General features: G+C 46.3%; 1 protein-coding gene across 1 annotated transcript in view; it reads right to left on the bottom strand.

The window, feature by feature from the left end:
- Positions 1 to 11095, bottom strand: part of FAM178B (family with sequence similarity 178 member B) — a 98232-nt gene extending 87137 nt beyond the window's left edge. Inside the window, 2 exon segments of the mRNA XM_059943479.1 lie at positions 10854 to 10955; positions 11051 to 11095. Coding sequence (XP_059799462.1) covers positions 10854 to 10955; positions 11051 to 11095 — 147 coding nt within the window.
- Between the last annotated feature and the right edge of the window lie 3559 nt (positions 11096 to 14654).

The following is a 14654-nucleotide window of genomic DNA, read 5'->3' as shown; positions in this document are numbered from 1 at the left end:
AGCAAAAGACTTGAATAGGCATTTTCAAAAGAGGATACACAAAGGGCCAACCAGCACATGAGAAGATGCTCAATGTTAACAGTCACTTTATTAGGGAAGTGCGAATCAAAACCACAATGAAATGCTACTTCACACCCATCGGGATGTCTATCATCAAAAACAAAAACAACAACAAAAAATAACTAGTGTTGGTGAGGACTGGAGAAATTGGAACCCTCATACATTGCTGTTGTGAATGTAAAATGATACAGCCACTGTGGAAGACAGGTTGGCAGTTCCTCAAATGACGCAGGAATTCCACTCTTAAGTATATACCCGAAAGAAGTGAAAATAGATTCTCAGACAAATCCTTGCACATGAATGTTCCCAGTAGCACTCTTCACATAGCCAAAAGGTGGAAATAATGCAAATGCTTATCAACTACTGAATGGATAAACAAAATGTGGTATATCCACACAATGGAATATTATTGAGCCACAACAAGGAATGAAGCACTGATACACGCTATAACAATGGATAAACCTCAAAAACGTTATGCTAAGTGAAAGAAGCCAGACACAAACGAATCATATATATAGTTCTCTATATATGAAATGCCCAGAGTAGGCAAATCCACAGAGACAGAAAGTAGACTAGTGGTTGCCAGGTGCTGTGGGAGGTGGGGGGAGGGGAGGAGGAATGAGGAGTGACTGCTTAATGTGTAAGCTTTCCTCTTTGGATGATGAAAATGCTCTAGAACTAGACAGTGCTAAACGCTTGCACAATACCGTGAATGTACCAAATGCCACTGTATTATACACTCTAAAATGGTGTAAGTCTTATGTATATTTTACCACAATAAAAGATAAATAAATATACAAATTATACATAGGGGAAAAGTGTATGCAAAATAATGTCAAGTAAGTAGAGGTCAACACAACTTGGTAGAAATCATGAATTAAAAAGAAAAAAAACAGAACTTCCCTGGTGGCGCAGTGGTTAAGAATCCCCCTGCCAATGCAGGGGACACAGGTTCGAGCCCTGGTCTGGGAAGATCCCACATGCGGGAAGATCCCACATGCCGCGGAGCAACTAAGCCCGTGCACCACAACTACTGAGCCTGCGCTCTAGAGCCCGTGAGCCACAACTACTGACCCCACGTGCCACAACTACTGAAGCCCGTGAGCCTAGATCCCGTGCTCTGCAACAAGAGAAGCCACCGCAATGAGAAGCCCGCGCACCGCAAAGAAGAGTAGCCCCCACTCGCTGCAACTAGAGAAAGCCCGCGCGCAGCAACGAACACCCAATGCAGCTAAAAATAAATTAAAAAAAAATACTTACAAAAAAAAGAAAAAAATTACAGAAATATGAAATAACCATATTAAGTGAAGGAGTTATGGTTGTAATTTTTGCAAAATTGTTTAAATAATAAAATGTTCTAAATTTGTGCCTATCTAAGCACTGGAGGGCAGCATCAGAAGACTTTAGGGGACCAGTGAGATAAGGATGGCACTAAAAATCATCCTGTCCTGGTTCTGACATCCTGCCCTCCTTTGGGCCTTCAGGAGGTGTTGCCCAGGATTGCCCATCCTCCCACTTGCCAGTGGGATTTTTTTCTAGTTTTTCTGCCTTAAAAAATAATCACTCTTCCTTCCAGTCCTTCCTGAAAATTGCTTCTGATTCAACCTTCCTAAGCATCAACTCAGTTGTGTAACCTCCTCTGCTCAGAAGCCATTGCTGGGCAAAGGTACACACGTGAGGCATCTTTAGAAGGTGATGAAAATATTCTCTATCTTGACTGTGGTGGTGGTGGTGGTTCCTCAAAAACTACATACCATTGTCAAAGCTCACTGACCTGCACATCTAGAAAGGGTAAATTTTACTGGATGTAAATTATACCTCCATAAACCTAACTTAACAAATAACACCAGCTTCTACTTAGCAAATATTGAGACTTTTCAACATATAAAATTATTTCCACATTAGAAATCATCTGGAGGAAAACACAACATACAAATTCTGTTAAATGAAATGAAAATGCTTCTGGGATAATCTAAGCCATCTCAGTATATAAAGTGTCCACTGTTGGCCTTCCCAGTTCTGCCCTCAATGGGGACTCTGGCAAGTGCTAAGAAATCACTGAACTTCCCCTTGTAAAGGAGAAGTGGGAGCAGCGGGAGTTCAAGTCTTGATAGGAGCCCCCCGGTGGCATTTTTTCCTCCCGCTGTGAGGTGATACTTGGGCCATGGTGTGCCTTCTACCTAGCAGGCCCCTTTGGCCCTGGGGAAACAAGAAGGACCAGGGTGGTGCCCAGTGGAAAGGGAGCCAGAATGGAGGCTTCAGGATGAGCCAAGCAGAGGATACAGTCTGGGAGGTAGGAGAGCAGTTGTCCATCAGGCCCGCAGGACAGGAGAGCAGGCAGGGTGTCAGGGTGAAGGAGCATCAAGGTGCATGTATTAGTCAGCTTGGGCTGCTGTAACAAGTATCACAGACTGGGGCCTCAAATAAAAGACATTTATTTCACAATTCTGTGAGGCTACATGTCAAAGATCAAGGTGTCAGCAGGGTTGGTTTCTTCTTAACCTGTCTCCTTGGCTTGCACATGGCTCTCTCCTCCCTGTGTCATCCACATGGTTTCTCCTCTGTATGCCTGTGTCCTAAGCTCTTCTTCTTCTAAGGACCCCAATCATATTGGATTAGGGCCCACTCTCAATGACCTCATTTAACCTTAATGACCTCTTTAAAGACCTTATCTCCAAATACAGTCACATTGTGAGGTGCTGGGGGTTAGGATTTCAACATATGAATTTTAGGGGATCACAATTTAGCCCATTATTATGTGCATTTGGCAGCACATTATTATGTGCATTTGAGCTCTGTGGAAGGTGGAGGCTGGTAGTAGAGGCCTCTAAAAATGCTGAAAATTCTTGATGTGTATCAGAAAGGATGATACTGAAAGTCCCAGGTCTTTCCCACGTTCTTGATTCGGACGTCATTTTACTGCCAATATGGCCATGACATCAGCATGATCACAGTGGACAACCCAGACATCAGCTCAGGCAAACAAAAATTGTGAGCAATCTTCTATCTGAACTCTCAATGGTTTAATATGTGAGATGACAGGTAAACATCAGCAAAAAAAAAAAAAAAAAAAAAAAAAAAATTGCTCTTATAGCCAGAATATCTGAAAAGCTGTTTGGTCCACAAATAACAATGCATCTGGTGGAAAATGTCTCCATTCCTGAGAAAACTGGGGACTAAGACCCGGATCCCCCCAGCAGTGCTCGCAGAGGATGAGACATACGTGGAGCGAAGGTCGAAGCATGCTGATGGCACCTCCAGCTTTTTCGTGGAAGCATTTTAACAGACAAACTGCAAAGTTGGTCAGGAGTAAAATTTCAAAATTCTGCAAAAGTCAAAGAGCAATAAAATATTCCCTTTGCTTACTGATAATACACAGAAAAGGGCTTTGGAAAAGAGCCTGGAAGTTCCTCAAATGATTAAACACAGAGGTACCATATGACCCAACAAAAGCATCCCTAGGTATGTACACGAGAGAAATGAAAACATTTGTCCACACAACATCTCGCACACGAATGTCCACAGCAGCATTATTCACAACAGCCAAAAAGTGGAAACAACCAAAGTGCCCATCAGTCACTGAGTGGATAAACAAAATGTGCAATATCCATATCATGGATATTGTTAGCCATAAAAAGGAATGAAGTACTGAGACGCGCCATGACATGGATGAACCTCAAAAACATTATACCAAGCAAAGAAGCCAGACTCATAAGAGCACATATTGTGGGTTCCATTTATATGAAATGGCCAGAATAGCCAAGTCATAGAGACACAAAGCAGATTCATAGTTGCTTAGGGCTGAGAGAGAGGAGGGAAGTCGGGGTGAGAGCTCAGGGACGCTGGGTTTCTTTTGGGGTGACGAAAACTTCTAAAATTGACTTCGGCGATGGCTGCACAGCTCTATGAACTATACTCTTTAAATGGGTGAGTTGTGTGGTATGTGAATTTTATCTCAATAAAACTTCTTTTAAAAAGAAAGTAAGTACAAGGAGAGTAAAACTAAAGGTCACCGCTGTCGATGAAGTTGAAGATTCTGAGAGGGCAGAGGACTTCAGTAACAGGAAGCTGGGAAACAAGGTCAAAGCTGTTCACACTGTAGATGCTGATCAAGAAGCAAGAAGGAAAAGAAGACCAAAGAATAAAAAGTATCACTAAAATCTTCCAGAAATATTCTATGTGAATGATAACGCCTTCTGGGAATTTTGGGGGCGATTACAGCTACTCTTTTTAAAAACACTTTTATTTGAGGTTCTTAGTGCAAAGCTGAGTCTAGAACATTTGCCTAAACCAAGCAAATGCTTTGGTGAGCAGAAGTCCACGGAGATGATAAAATATAAAAAGAATCAGAAACCGCTGATATAATGAGACCAAATCCATGCAGAAAAAGCTGCGTGCAACGGGGTGGGAGGGGTGAGGGGGTGGGAGGAGAGGCTATGTTCTCCTTTTTAAATCGGTTTCTTTTCTGAGCACAAGTGCTTTCTGTGTCTTCCTAACAATGCGGAGCCCACTACGTTTAGGAAAAACAGCACAGCCTTTGTTCCAGTCCAGAGTCGATGGCTTTTGCTGTTCCAATTTCAAGATCATGACAAGCAGCACGCTCTGGTCCCTGACAGCTCAGCAGTTCAGGGCTCAGATGGAGCGCAGGGCGCAGGGCGGGAGCATGGTGAGGTGGGCTAGAGGGGTGGCTGTCCTTGCTGAGTGAGGAAGCTGCACAGTCTCTCAGCCCCTCCTCTGCACCCTCATCACCACACTGGGGAGTCCCAGCTCTTCCTGCGTCACCTGAGTGCACAGACGGAGTCTTATCTCCCTACCCCAGCGCCTAGCCCAGGGCCCAGCTCAGAAGGAAGCTCAGAAAACTAGTCGATGCTATTGTACACTTATATGTCGGCTTGGGCTGCTTTAACAAAATACCATAGGCTGGGGGGTGCTTAAACCACAGATTTATTTCTCACAGCTCTGAAGGCTGGAAGTCCCAGATCCAGGTGCTGGCTGGTAGGTTATATTGTGAGGCCTTTTCTTGTGCCTCACGGGAGGCTGCCATCTCTCTCGATCTTTCTTTTGTGCACTCACAGGATGGGGGTGGGTAGAAAGCGAGCCTGTGTGTGCGCTCTGGTCTCTTTCTCTTCTAAGGATGTTAATCCCGGCATGGGCCCCACCCTCATGACCTAACCTAACCCTAATTACCTCCCAAGGCCCCATCTCCAAATACCATCACATTGAGGGTAAGGGCTTCGCCGCAAGAATCTGCGGGGGAGACACAGTTCAGCCCATTGTGACGTACAATATACCAAAGATCACTACACCAGGTACAAATCAAATTAATCAACTTTAAAGGACAATATACATGCAGAAAAGGGAACCAGGGTAAGAATACAGCTTGATGAATTTTCACCAAGTGAACACACCCAGGTAACCATGACCTAAGTCCAAACAATAGCATATACCAGCACCCCAGAGCCCTCCTCACACTCCTTCCCGGTCAGGACCCCTACCCTCTGCTCAAAAGGTAGTACTTAATACCATAGATTTGTTTCGCCTGTTTTTTGAATAATGCGTAAATGAATCACACAGTACGGATTCTTCTGTGTCTGGCTTCTTTTGTTCAGGGTTATGTTTGTGCATGTTCGTTTTCATTGCTCTGTAGTGTTCTCTTGTATGAATACAGGATCAACTCTTCTACTATTGATGGATATCTTTGTTGTTTCCAGTTTCTGACTATGAATAATGCTTTCATGAACATTGTTATACTTGCCTTTTGTACACACACAGCCACGTACCCACACACCCAGTCACATGCATTTCTGTTGGGAACGCACCTAGGGGTCGAATTGGTGGGTCACGAAATAGTTATGTCCATTTGTGGTAGCAAAGGCCAAACGATTTCAAAGTGGCAGAATGAATTTACCCTCCTATCAGCCATTTATCAGTTCCCCTCATTCTACCCTTGCCAACACTTGAGAATGTCAGTCTTTTCAATGTTTACCATCCTAGGACGTATGTACTAGTTTCTCATTGCATTGTTCAATTTGTACTTCCCCAATTATAATGAGATTGAGCAAATTTTCCTATTGCATTGTCCTCCCGGATATCTTCTTTTATAAAGTGCCTGTTGTCCATTTTTCTATTGAGTTGTCCTTTTCAAAATTTCTTCATCTGGAGGCATTCTTCATATATTCTCAAGGCGAACCCTCTGTCAGTTATATGTGCTGCAAATATTGTCTCCCACTAGATGGCTTGTCTTTTCACTCTCTTAATGGTGTGTTTAAAAGAAGTTTGTAAGTTTAATGTAGACTAATTTATCAACAGTGTCTTCTATAATTAGCACATTCTGCATCCTGCTTAAGAAATTTTCCCCTATCTCAAAGTCACAAACATATCCTCATATGTCAACTTTTAGAATTTCTGTTATTTACAATTCATATTTGGATCTATAATCCACATAAGATACATTTAAATTGTTATTGGTGTATAACTTAGATAAGGTGCACAAATCTTAAGTATTGAGCTTGATGAATTTATATACATATATGTAACTACCACCTAGATCAAAATATTGAACATTTCTCACACCCTAGAAGGATCTCTCATACCTCCTTCAGTCAATAACCCCAAAGATAACAATACGTTGCCTCTATCACCATCAATTATTTTGCCTGTTTTGGAACTTTAGATACACAGAATCATACATTTTGTACTCTTCTGGGTCTGATTATATTTTGCTCAACATTAATGTTGATTAACATTGAGATTCATCCATGTTGTTGCATGTTGCAGCTGTTCATTCATTTTCATTATTGTATAGTATTCTTCCATCATATAAATACATCACAACTTCTTTTTTTAGTATTTACTTATTTATTTATTATTTATCTTGGCTGCACCGGGTCTTAGTTGCGGCACATGGGATCTTCGTTGTGGCATGTGGGCTTCTTAGTTGCGGCATGCAGACTCTTAGTTGCGGCATGCATGTGGGATCTAGTTCCTCAACCAGGGATCAAACCTGCGCCCCCCTGCATTGGGAGTGCAGAGTCTTATCCACTGGACCATCAGGGAAGTCCCCATCACAACTTCTTTACCCACTCTCCTTTTGAGAGACGATTAGGTTGTTTCTTATTTCAAGGTATTATGAATAATAAAGTTGCTATGAATATTCTTGTACATGCTTTTGAAGGACATAAACACTCTTTTATGTCAGATATCTACCAGGATACACAAAACTTTGATGCTACCACACTATGAAAAACATTTAGATTTGTCAAGCTCTCCCTGCCAAAAACATATAGCATATTTTATCTATAATACATCTATAGTTCCCACATCTATAATTCTTCTTGGAAAGAACTGTGAAAAACAGTCTTCTCTATTTTTTATTTTGAAATAATTTCAGACTTACCAAACATTACAAAAATAACACAAAGAATTCCACATGCCCTTCATCTAAATTTCTCAAATGTTAACATTTCATTATACTTGCTTTATCATTACCTCTCTCTAATATGTATGTGCGTGCGTGTATGTGTGTGTGTGTGTGTGTGTGTGTGTGTAAATATGTGATCTTGACACTGTTGAAGAGTATTGGCTAGTTACTTGGTAGACTCTGTACATTTGGGTTTGTGTGATGTTTCCTCACAATTGGGTTCAGGTTGTATGTTTTGGGCAGGAACACACAGATGTGGTGCTGAGTCCTTCTCAGAGCCTCATATTCGAAGGCACAGATGTCAATTTGTCCCATTACTGACGTTGCTAACTTTCATCACTTGGTGAAGGTGGTATCTGCCAGGTTTCTCCACCATAATATTATGATTTTCCCTTTGTAATTAATTAACATCTTATGGGAAGATGCTTTGAGACCATGTAAACATCCTGTTTCTCATCATACTTTCATTTCCTAGTTTTAGCATCCACTGATGATTCTTGCCTGAAACAATTTTTATGCGAATGGTTGAAAACTAGTTTTTGTTTGTTTTTAATAACTTCAAATTTTGCAAAAGTCTTACAGTAATAACCAGTACTTCTCACAAATCAAATGGAAGCCTGGAAGATCATTAGACTTTTACCACAAAAACATCCCCAGAGTCACCTTCAAAGATTAAAAGAATAAAACTGGCAAACTGGTGGTGGCACCGGCAGTGGCTGCGTTCTCGGGCAAAGTGTAACCCTCCCCTGAAGGCCTGAGAGGCAGCCAAAGAAGAGAGAGAACAACTCTCCTAGAAGTCTCTGATTCTGTACAAACCACCCGCAGACAATCTTGATGCAGGCTGAGAAAAGACGTTTTGCATGCTCAAAGCATCTCATTCTAGAAGGAGCATATAAGGTCAGCCAGGGCAGGGACGGGGAGCAGGCGTCAAGGCTGGCTGATCCTGAGGTCCCCAGGGTCCTGCTCATGTCTTCTCTGGAGACAAAGCAGAAGGCGAACTTCAGACTGTGTTTCTAGGAGATTCTCACCTCTGTAGCTCTCCCCAGGCTGCGACCTGCTCACCTGTTTAAACACCAAACCCAGCACAGACAACCTGCTGCACCAGCTGGGATCCTGCTATGTTGCAGCTTAACCAGTCAGGCTCCCTGGGAGCAATGTCACCAAGTGAGCTGACACAGAAACACGTTCTAATTTATAAGAGGACTAAGTCCCAAAAGCTCATTCTGAAAGCCAAGAGTTAGAAATAAGAGAGATGGGGGCTAGAGAGAAAGTCTCCAGGTTAGCTCACAAAACCAGTAACTCACGAAGCAGTTGCAGGGAGGATTGAGGGCCGTGAACGGAACCTTGACCCAGAACATGATTCCTACGAGATGAAGACTGACCTAGGCACTAGGAAGACAACTTGCCGCAACTTGTCCAGTACAGTTCTGCTCAGCAAAACCCAATTTAGCATCTCTGATGTGTCAGGCCTTGTGCTGAGCCCTGGGATACCAAGGAAGGGGAAGATAGGGCCTCTGCCCTTGAACTTGCAGCAGTGGGAGGTGTCTGCTAAGAGACAGACCCGGGGTCACCAAGACTCCAGTGGATGATGGAGCCGGGGCCCCACTGTATGAAAAGGTGTGTTCAGATTGGCTGGTCATGAGCAGGCTTATGGGCTAGGGCTGCCGTAAAGCACGTGTCCCTCAAAGGTATTGCTCTGCCCGTGGTTATACAGCAGTCCAATTTTCCCTGCAAAGGAGACACATCCACCAGCTGTTTCTTCCCTCTCCAACCCACAAAGTAATACATTTTTCTTACTTGTACCTGTTGTTCTTGGCTTTTACCCACCCCCTCCCTCGAGTTCCTTGAAAACATTAGCATTTTCAAAGAAGAAGAAATGAACCACAGTAGAAGAACACAGTCTGATAACAGGTCATCTTTTCTGCCTGAGTCTCCAACTCTGAAACCTGCAATTCATCAGAGCTAAGGTTTTAAGAGCACTGTGACTTTCTGTGCAACTAAGACAAAAAGCTGCCGAATGAACGACGGCACAAAGGAAGACACCATCCACTGTGGGACCCAGCTCAACATCGAGCTGTTAAAATGTGAACAAAGATGCATCCTAGAATCAATTAAAAACAATAATTCTGGTTAGTCTGACAGGCTCTGAGCACTGTGTGCTAGGTGTCGAGACGGGAACACAGGAGGGGACAAAAGCGATGATGTCAAGGCCCTGCTGCAGTCAAATGGGGAGACACACTTATTGTCTAAACTTTACTTCTCCTTCCGCTGTCTCCCCCGCAAGCCCACAACACCCAACCATCCAGGGCCTGTTCCTCCTCAATCTCACTCAGTTCTTTCCACATTAAGGAGACCATCTTAGAGCACGGCTCCCTGGTCCGGCCATGTTCCCACCTCCCCAGTGCAGCCCAGGGACTGGGGCTCCATCTGTCAAACGTACCCCACTGCAGGACCCCAAGCCCTGCAAACCCAAGTCCAAAGCCTTTAATGTTCAGCCTCCGTCCCCAGCCTCTCCCATTCTTCATCACAGTCTCCCATTTGATTTCAACACATCACTTCACTTTTTTGTTCTTCTACTTTCCAGGCTACAAGAAAAATAAAATAATCTGTCTTAAAGTGTGACCACCAGGCCAAATAATTACGGACTCCATAGTGCTTTGAGCCTCGATACATTAAGATCCAAGATTAACTCAGAATATTACAACTATTGTGCTTTTATGAAGACCATTTCTTCAAGAAGCCTTATTCCTAACACCATGCTTTATGTCTGTCCCTTTAAACAAATATTTAATAGCTCAGGAATGTTAGTGAGGGCAGAGGCTCTGGTCAGCAAGGACTCAGCTCACAACTTTAAAGATGAAATGAGATGAGTTTTATCCACAAAGAAAAGCCAAACAGTCTCCAGTATCATAAACCACACATCCATCAGACTGGGCAGGGGCTGGGAACAGACAGCCTTTCTGGAAAGGAAAACGACAGCGACCCTTTGTGCCCTGGGGAACATGAAAAACAAACGTGCAAACAACAACAACAAACCACCAAATCAATCAAAACACAAACCAATTTCAAATTAGCTTGAAGAAATCTCCACTCCAACAAAGCGAACCATGCCTTGGTGACTGTGCCACCCGGGGAGAGGAGGGCCTGGCCTGTCTTCTTCGGGGCCATCCCTGTGCTCAGATCAGAGTCAAACGCAAATGCACACGTAGAACAAAGAAATCCATGAAAGTGCAAGACGGGAGGAGAGCTGACCGACACGGGGCTTGGGACTGACCAGAGTCCCAGGGGGGAAGTTACTGTGTGGCCACCATGCGCCTCTCGAGGATCTTCAGCCTCAGTTTCCTCACCTGTAAAACGGAGCTGGCCAGCCTACCCCCTGAGTTTCGGGAGGAGGCCGGCACAGGGAGCCCTCGCCACGAAGGGCGGGCAGGGCAGGGCTCAGGAGGCCCGGGAGGGTAGCAGGGGACAGGGCCGGCTAGCGGGGAAAGGGAGCGGGCACAGGCCTCCAGGATGGTGGGGGTGGAGGACGGGGGACCGGCGGGCCGGCCGGGGACAGGCGCGGGTCCCTACCTCCTGGACCGCGGGGGCCTCTCCGCGCCTCAAGGCCGACCTCATCAGGCCACCGACCTCTAGTCACAGCTTCCGTGACCGCTGCTCCCTGCCCGCCCAGCCTCCGGGCCGCATGCGCAGCTCCGTCCACGTGCGCACCACGTGCGCGCCCCCGCGAGGGTGCAGGCGGCTTTGCAGGCGCGCTCCCCGCACCAGCCCTGGCTGCCGCCAGCAACGGCTTGCCTCCCCACGCTGACCCTCAGTAAATTCAGTAAATCGCTGAATCCTCATCCGGGCACGATGGTGTCCATTTTACAGATGAGGACACCAAGGCCCCGGGGGGAAAGGGCCACTTGCCAAAGGCACACGGACAGAAGGGGGCGGTGTCAAGATTCGATTCCAGACCTGGTCAGGGAATTAAAATCCCGCAAGCCGCACACCACAGCACCCACCAAAATAAATAAATAAATAAAATTTAAAAATTTAAAAAACAAAAGCAGTATAGCTGTCTTTTATGGAGACAACTGGGATTTGTTGAATACTTACTACATGCTGGACTCCATGCTAGGTACTTGGATAAGGAGAGGAACAAAATGAATGTGGTCCAGCAGGTCCTGCCCAGGGGGAGCTCATACTCTAGTGGGAGAGAAAGGTGGATACACAGCCACTCTCTCAGCATCAAAGGCAACACAGCCATTTCCCATATGTTGCCTCATTTGACCCTCACAACTACCCTGTGAAGTGGACCTTTCTTTCTTTTTTTTTTTGTGCTTGATTTCTAAAAATTGAGGTATAATTCATATACCATAAGTCATCCTTTTAAAGTGTACAATTCAGTGGTTTCTAGTATATGCACTAGGTTTGGCAATCATTATCACTAATTCCAGAACATTCTCAATAGAAAAATCAGTACCCATTAGCAATCACTCCCATTCCCCTTTTCCCCCAGCTCCTGGCAACCACTAATCTACTTTCTGTCTCTACGAATTTGCCTATTCTGGACATTTCCTATTTGTGGAAAAAACTATTCTTTCCCCCATTGTCTTTGCACCCTTGTTGAAAATCAATTGACCATTAATGTGTAGGGTTATTTCTGGACTGAGGTTACAGGTTACCATTTTACAGAGGTTCAGAGAGATTAAGCTACTTGGCCAAGGTCACAGAGCTAATAAAGAAGACACTGGATTCAAACCCAGCTCCTTAGATTTGTCTAAAGTGCTATGAGAAAACACAATGGGGGAACAAAGAACTCTCCACCCTGGGAGGCAGGTGTCAGGACTGGTCCTAAAATCCCTAAAGGGAAAAAGCAGAGAGGCCTTTGGTAAAACAGCAAAGAATAAGTTGTGGTTGGAAAGCCAAGGGCAAGGGCAGCAGAGGCAGGATTTAAAGACTTGTCAGGGTATTTGGCCTTCATTCTCTGGGAGAGGGGGAGTCACGGAAGGTTTGTAAGCAGGGAAGAGGTGGAGGACGCTTGGAGGGGAAAGATGGTGAGTTTGGATAACTTGATTCTGCAGTCCCTAAAGAACCACGAGGTGCAGACGCGGTTGGGCAGCTTAGTTGGAGAGAGTGGGCTGGGAGCGGGAAGAGGGCTCTGGTGGGGCTTGAGTGAAGGAAATGGCAGCTGAGATCCAGCCTCCAGCAGAGGGAGAAGACCCAAGAAGAGATGCTGAAAGGCAAGGTCGATGAAGTTTAGTTTGGGGGAGGCAAGGAGGAGGCGGTTAACATTGGGAAGGTATCTAAGAAAACGAGGTTGTAAAAGGAGTCTGGGGGTTGGCAAATAGGAGGACAGAATTTCAGGGCACAGTGTGGTCAGAAGGCCGGCTGGGTGAGACCACGTGTAAGTGGTTGCTGAAGATGTAGACTCAGGGAGGGATCAACTCTTGCAAGAAGTCTGGAACGAGAAGACAGATTGAGGACAGAGAGGTGCTGTGCGGAGGAAAGACTCATGTCTCAGCATGCTTGAAGGCCAAGAGAAGGTGCCTGATGCAGGGAGAGGAGGAAGAGCCCGGCAGGTGAAGGAGCAGCCCTGGGGAGGGGCGACCCAGTTCCTCCAAGACCAGAGAGAAGGAAGGAAGGGAGGGGAAGAGGAGGGTCGAAGAGGAAGAGGAGGGAAGGGAGGCTGAGTAAAATACAAGTGGGTAGGGCTAGGGCTTAGGAACAGTGAGCAAGGGCTTCCCTGGTGGCGCAGTGGTTAAGAATCTGCCTGCCAATGCAGGGGACATGGGTTCGAGCCCCAGTCTGGGAAGATCCCACATGCCGCAGAGCAACTAAGCCTGTGCGCCACAACTACTGAGCCTGCGCTCTAGAGCCTGCGAGCCACAACTACTGAGTGCACATGCCACAACTACTGAAGCCCGCGTGCCTAGAGCACCGTGCTCCATGGCAAAAGAAGCCACGGCAATGAGAAGCCTGCGCATCGCAACTAGAGAAAGCCCGCGCGCAGCAACAAAGACCCAACACAGCCAAAAATAAATAAATAAAAAGAAAGAAAGAAAGAACAGTGAGCAAAAGAACTGCCAAGCTCCCAATAACAATGGCTCAGCCAAGGGCAACAGTCACGAGCCTGTCATAGTGTGTGACGTTCTCCAGCAGTGCTAGCCACCTTGGAAGCAGGAAAGCAGAAAAAACATGGTTGGGTAAATTTAGTGTTGAGATCAGTGGGCAAGGGAGCAAGGAGCTGAAAATGTCGGTGACAGTGTGATTGACCCATCTGAGCAGGGATTGTCCCAGGCGGAGAATCATGCTGGTCACTCCCTGCCTGGTCCCCCAGGTCCACCCTCCACCCCTCTCCCCGCTCTCTCTGCTTGGGGAGCACTAACCTTCATGGCCCACATCCAGGGACTCCCTTGCCCTCTGGTTGCCAGCCAGGCAGAGAGGAGGGTGGGAGGGGAGAGAGGTTGGGGAAGCAGGGGCCCTCCCCACCCCTGCCAGGCTCTGGCCCCGGCACAGCGCCTCCTGCTGCTACAGTGGTCACCAAGTGCCAACACCGCCTGGCCCAGGTGGTCAGAGCATCCCACCATGGCCGTCCTTGGTCCTCACCATCCCCTGGGGCTCCCTAAACCCTGTGCACCCTCTGCAAACAGTCCTCTTCTAACCTCTTTCACGCAGTGCAGTGGGGCCCCAACCGACTTGGGAACAACAGATCTTGGCCCAGAGGGAGGGGGAAGGAGGGGGAAGGAGAGGCAAGAAGAGGTGGATGTAGAGGAAGAGAGGAATACTAGGACTTCCCAGGTGGGGCTCAGGTTCCTCCCTGAAAGAATAAACAGAGCTCTACGGGGCTGGGCAGGGGGATCAGTGGGTGAGAGAAGGGTCCTGGGAGGAGGAGGAAGGGCGGCAATTCACCTTTCTCCTGTGTGAGGTGTCCTGTACTGCCCCCTGGTTCACCAGACTGCTTTCATTTCACACACACACACACACACACACACACACACACACAAACACTGTAAATAAGAAGCACCCTCGGATCCCTCTGAGCCCCAGCCCCGGCCAGGCCCCACGCTGACACGGCGCCAGGTGACCCATTTTGGATTTGCAGCATCTGCACAAAAACATTCAGTTTGTTCTGACCTGGCTTTTCCACCAGAAGGGTTCTGGCCCCCAGCAGCCTGCCAGAGGTTCAGCCCCT

This window comes from Balaenoptera ricei, chromosome 13 (assembly GCF_028023285.1).
Source record: "Balaenoptera ricei isolate mBalRic1 chromosome 13, mBalRic1.hap2, whole genome shotgun sequence".
NCBI lineage: Eukaryota > Metazoa > Chordata > Mammalia > Artiodactyla > Balaenopteridae > Balaenoptera > Balaenoptera ricei.
Note: the sequence above shows the minus strand (reverse complement) of the source record. Positions and strands in the feature narration are given on the sequence as shown.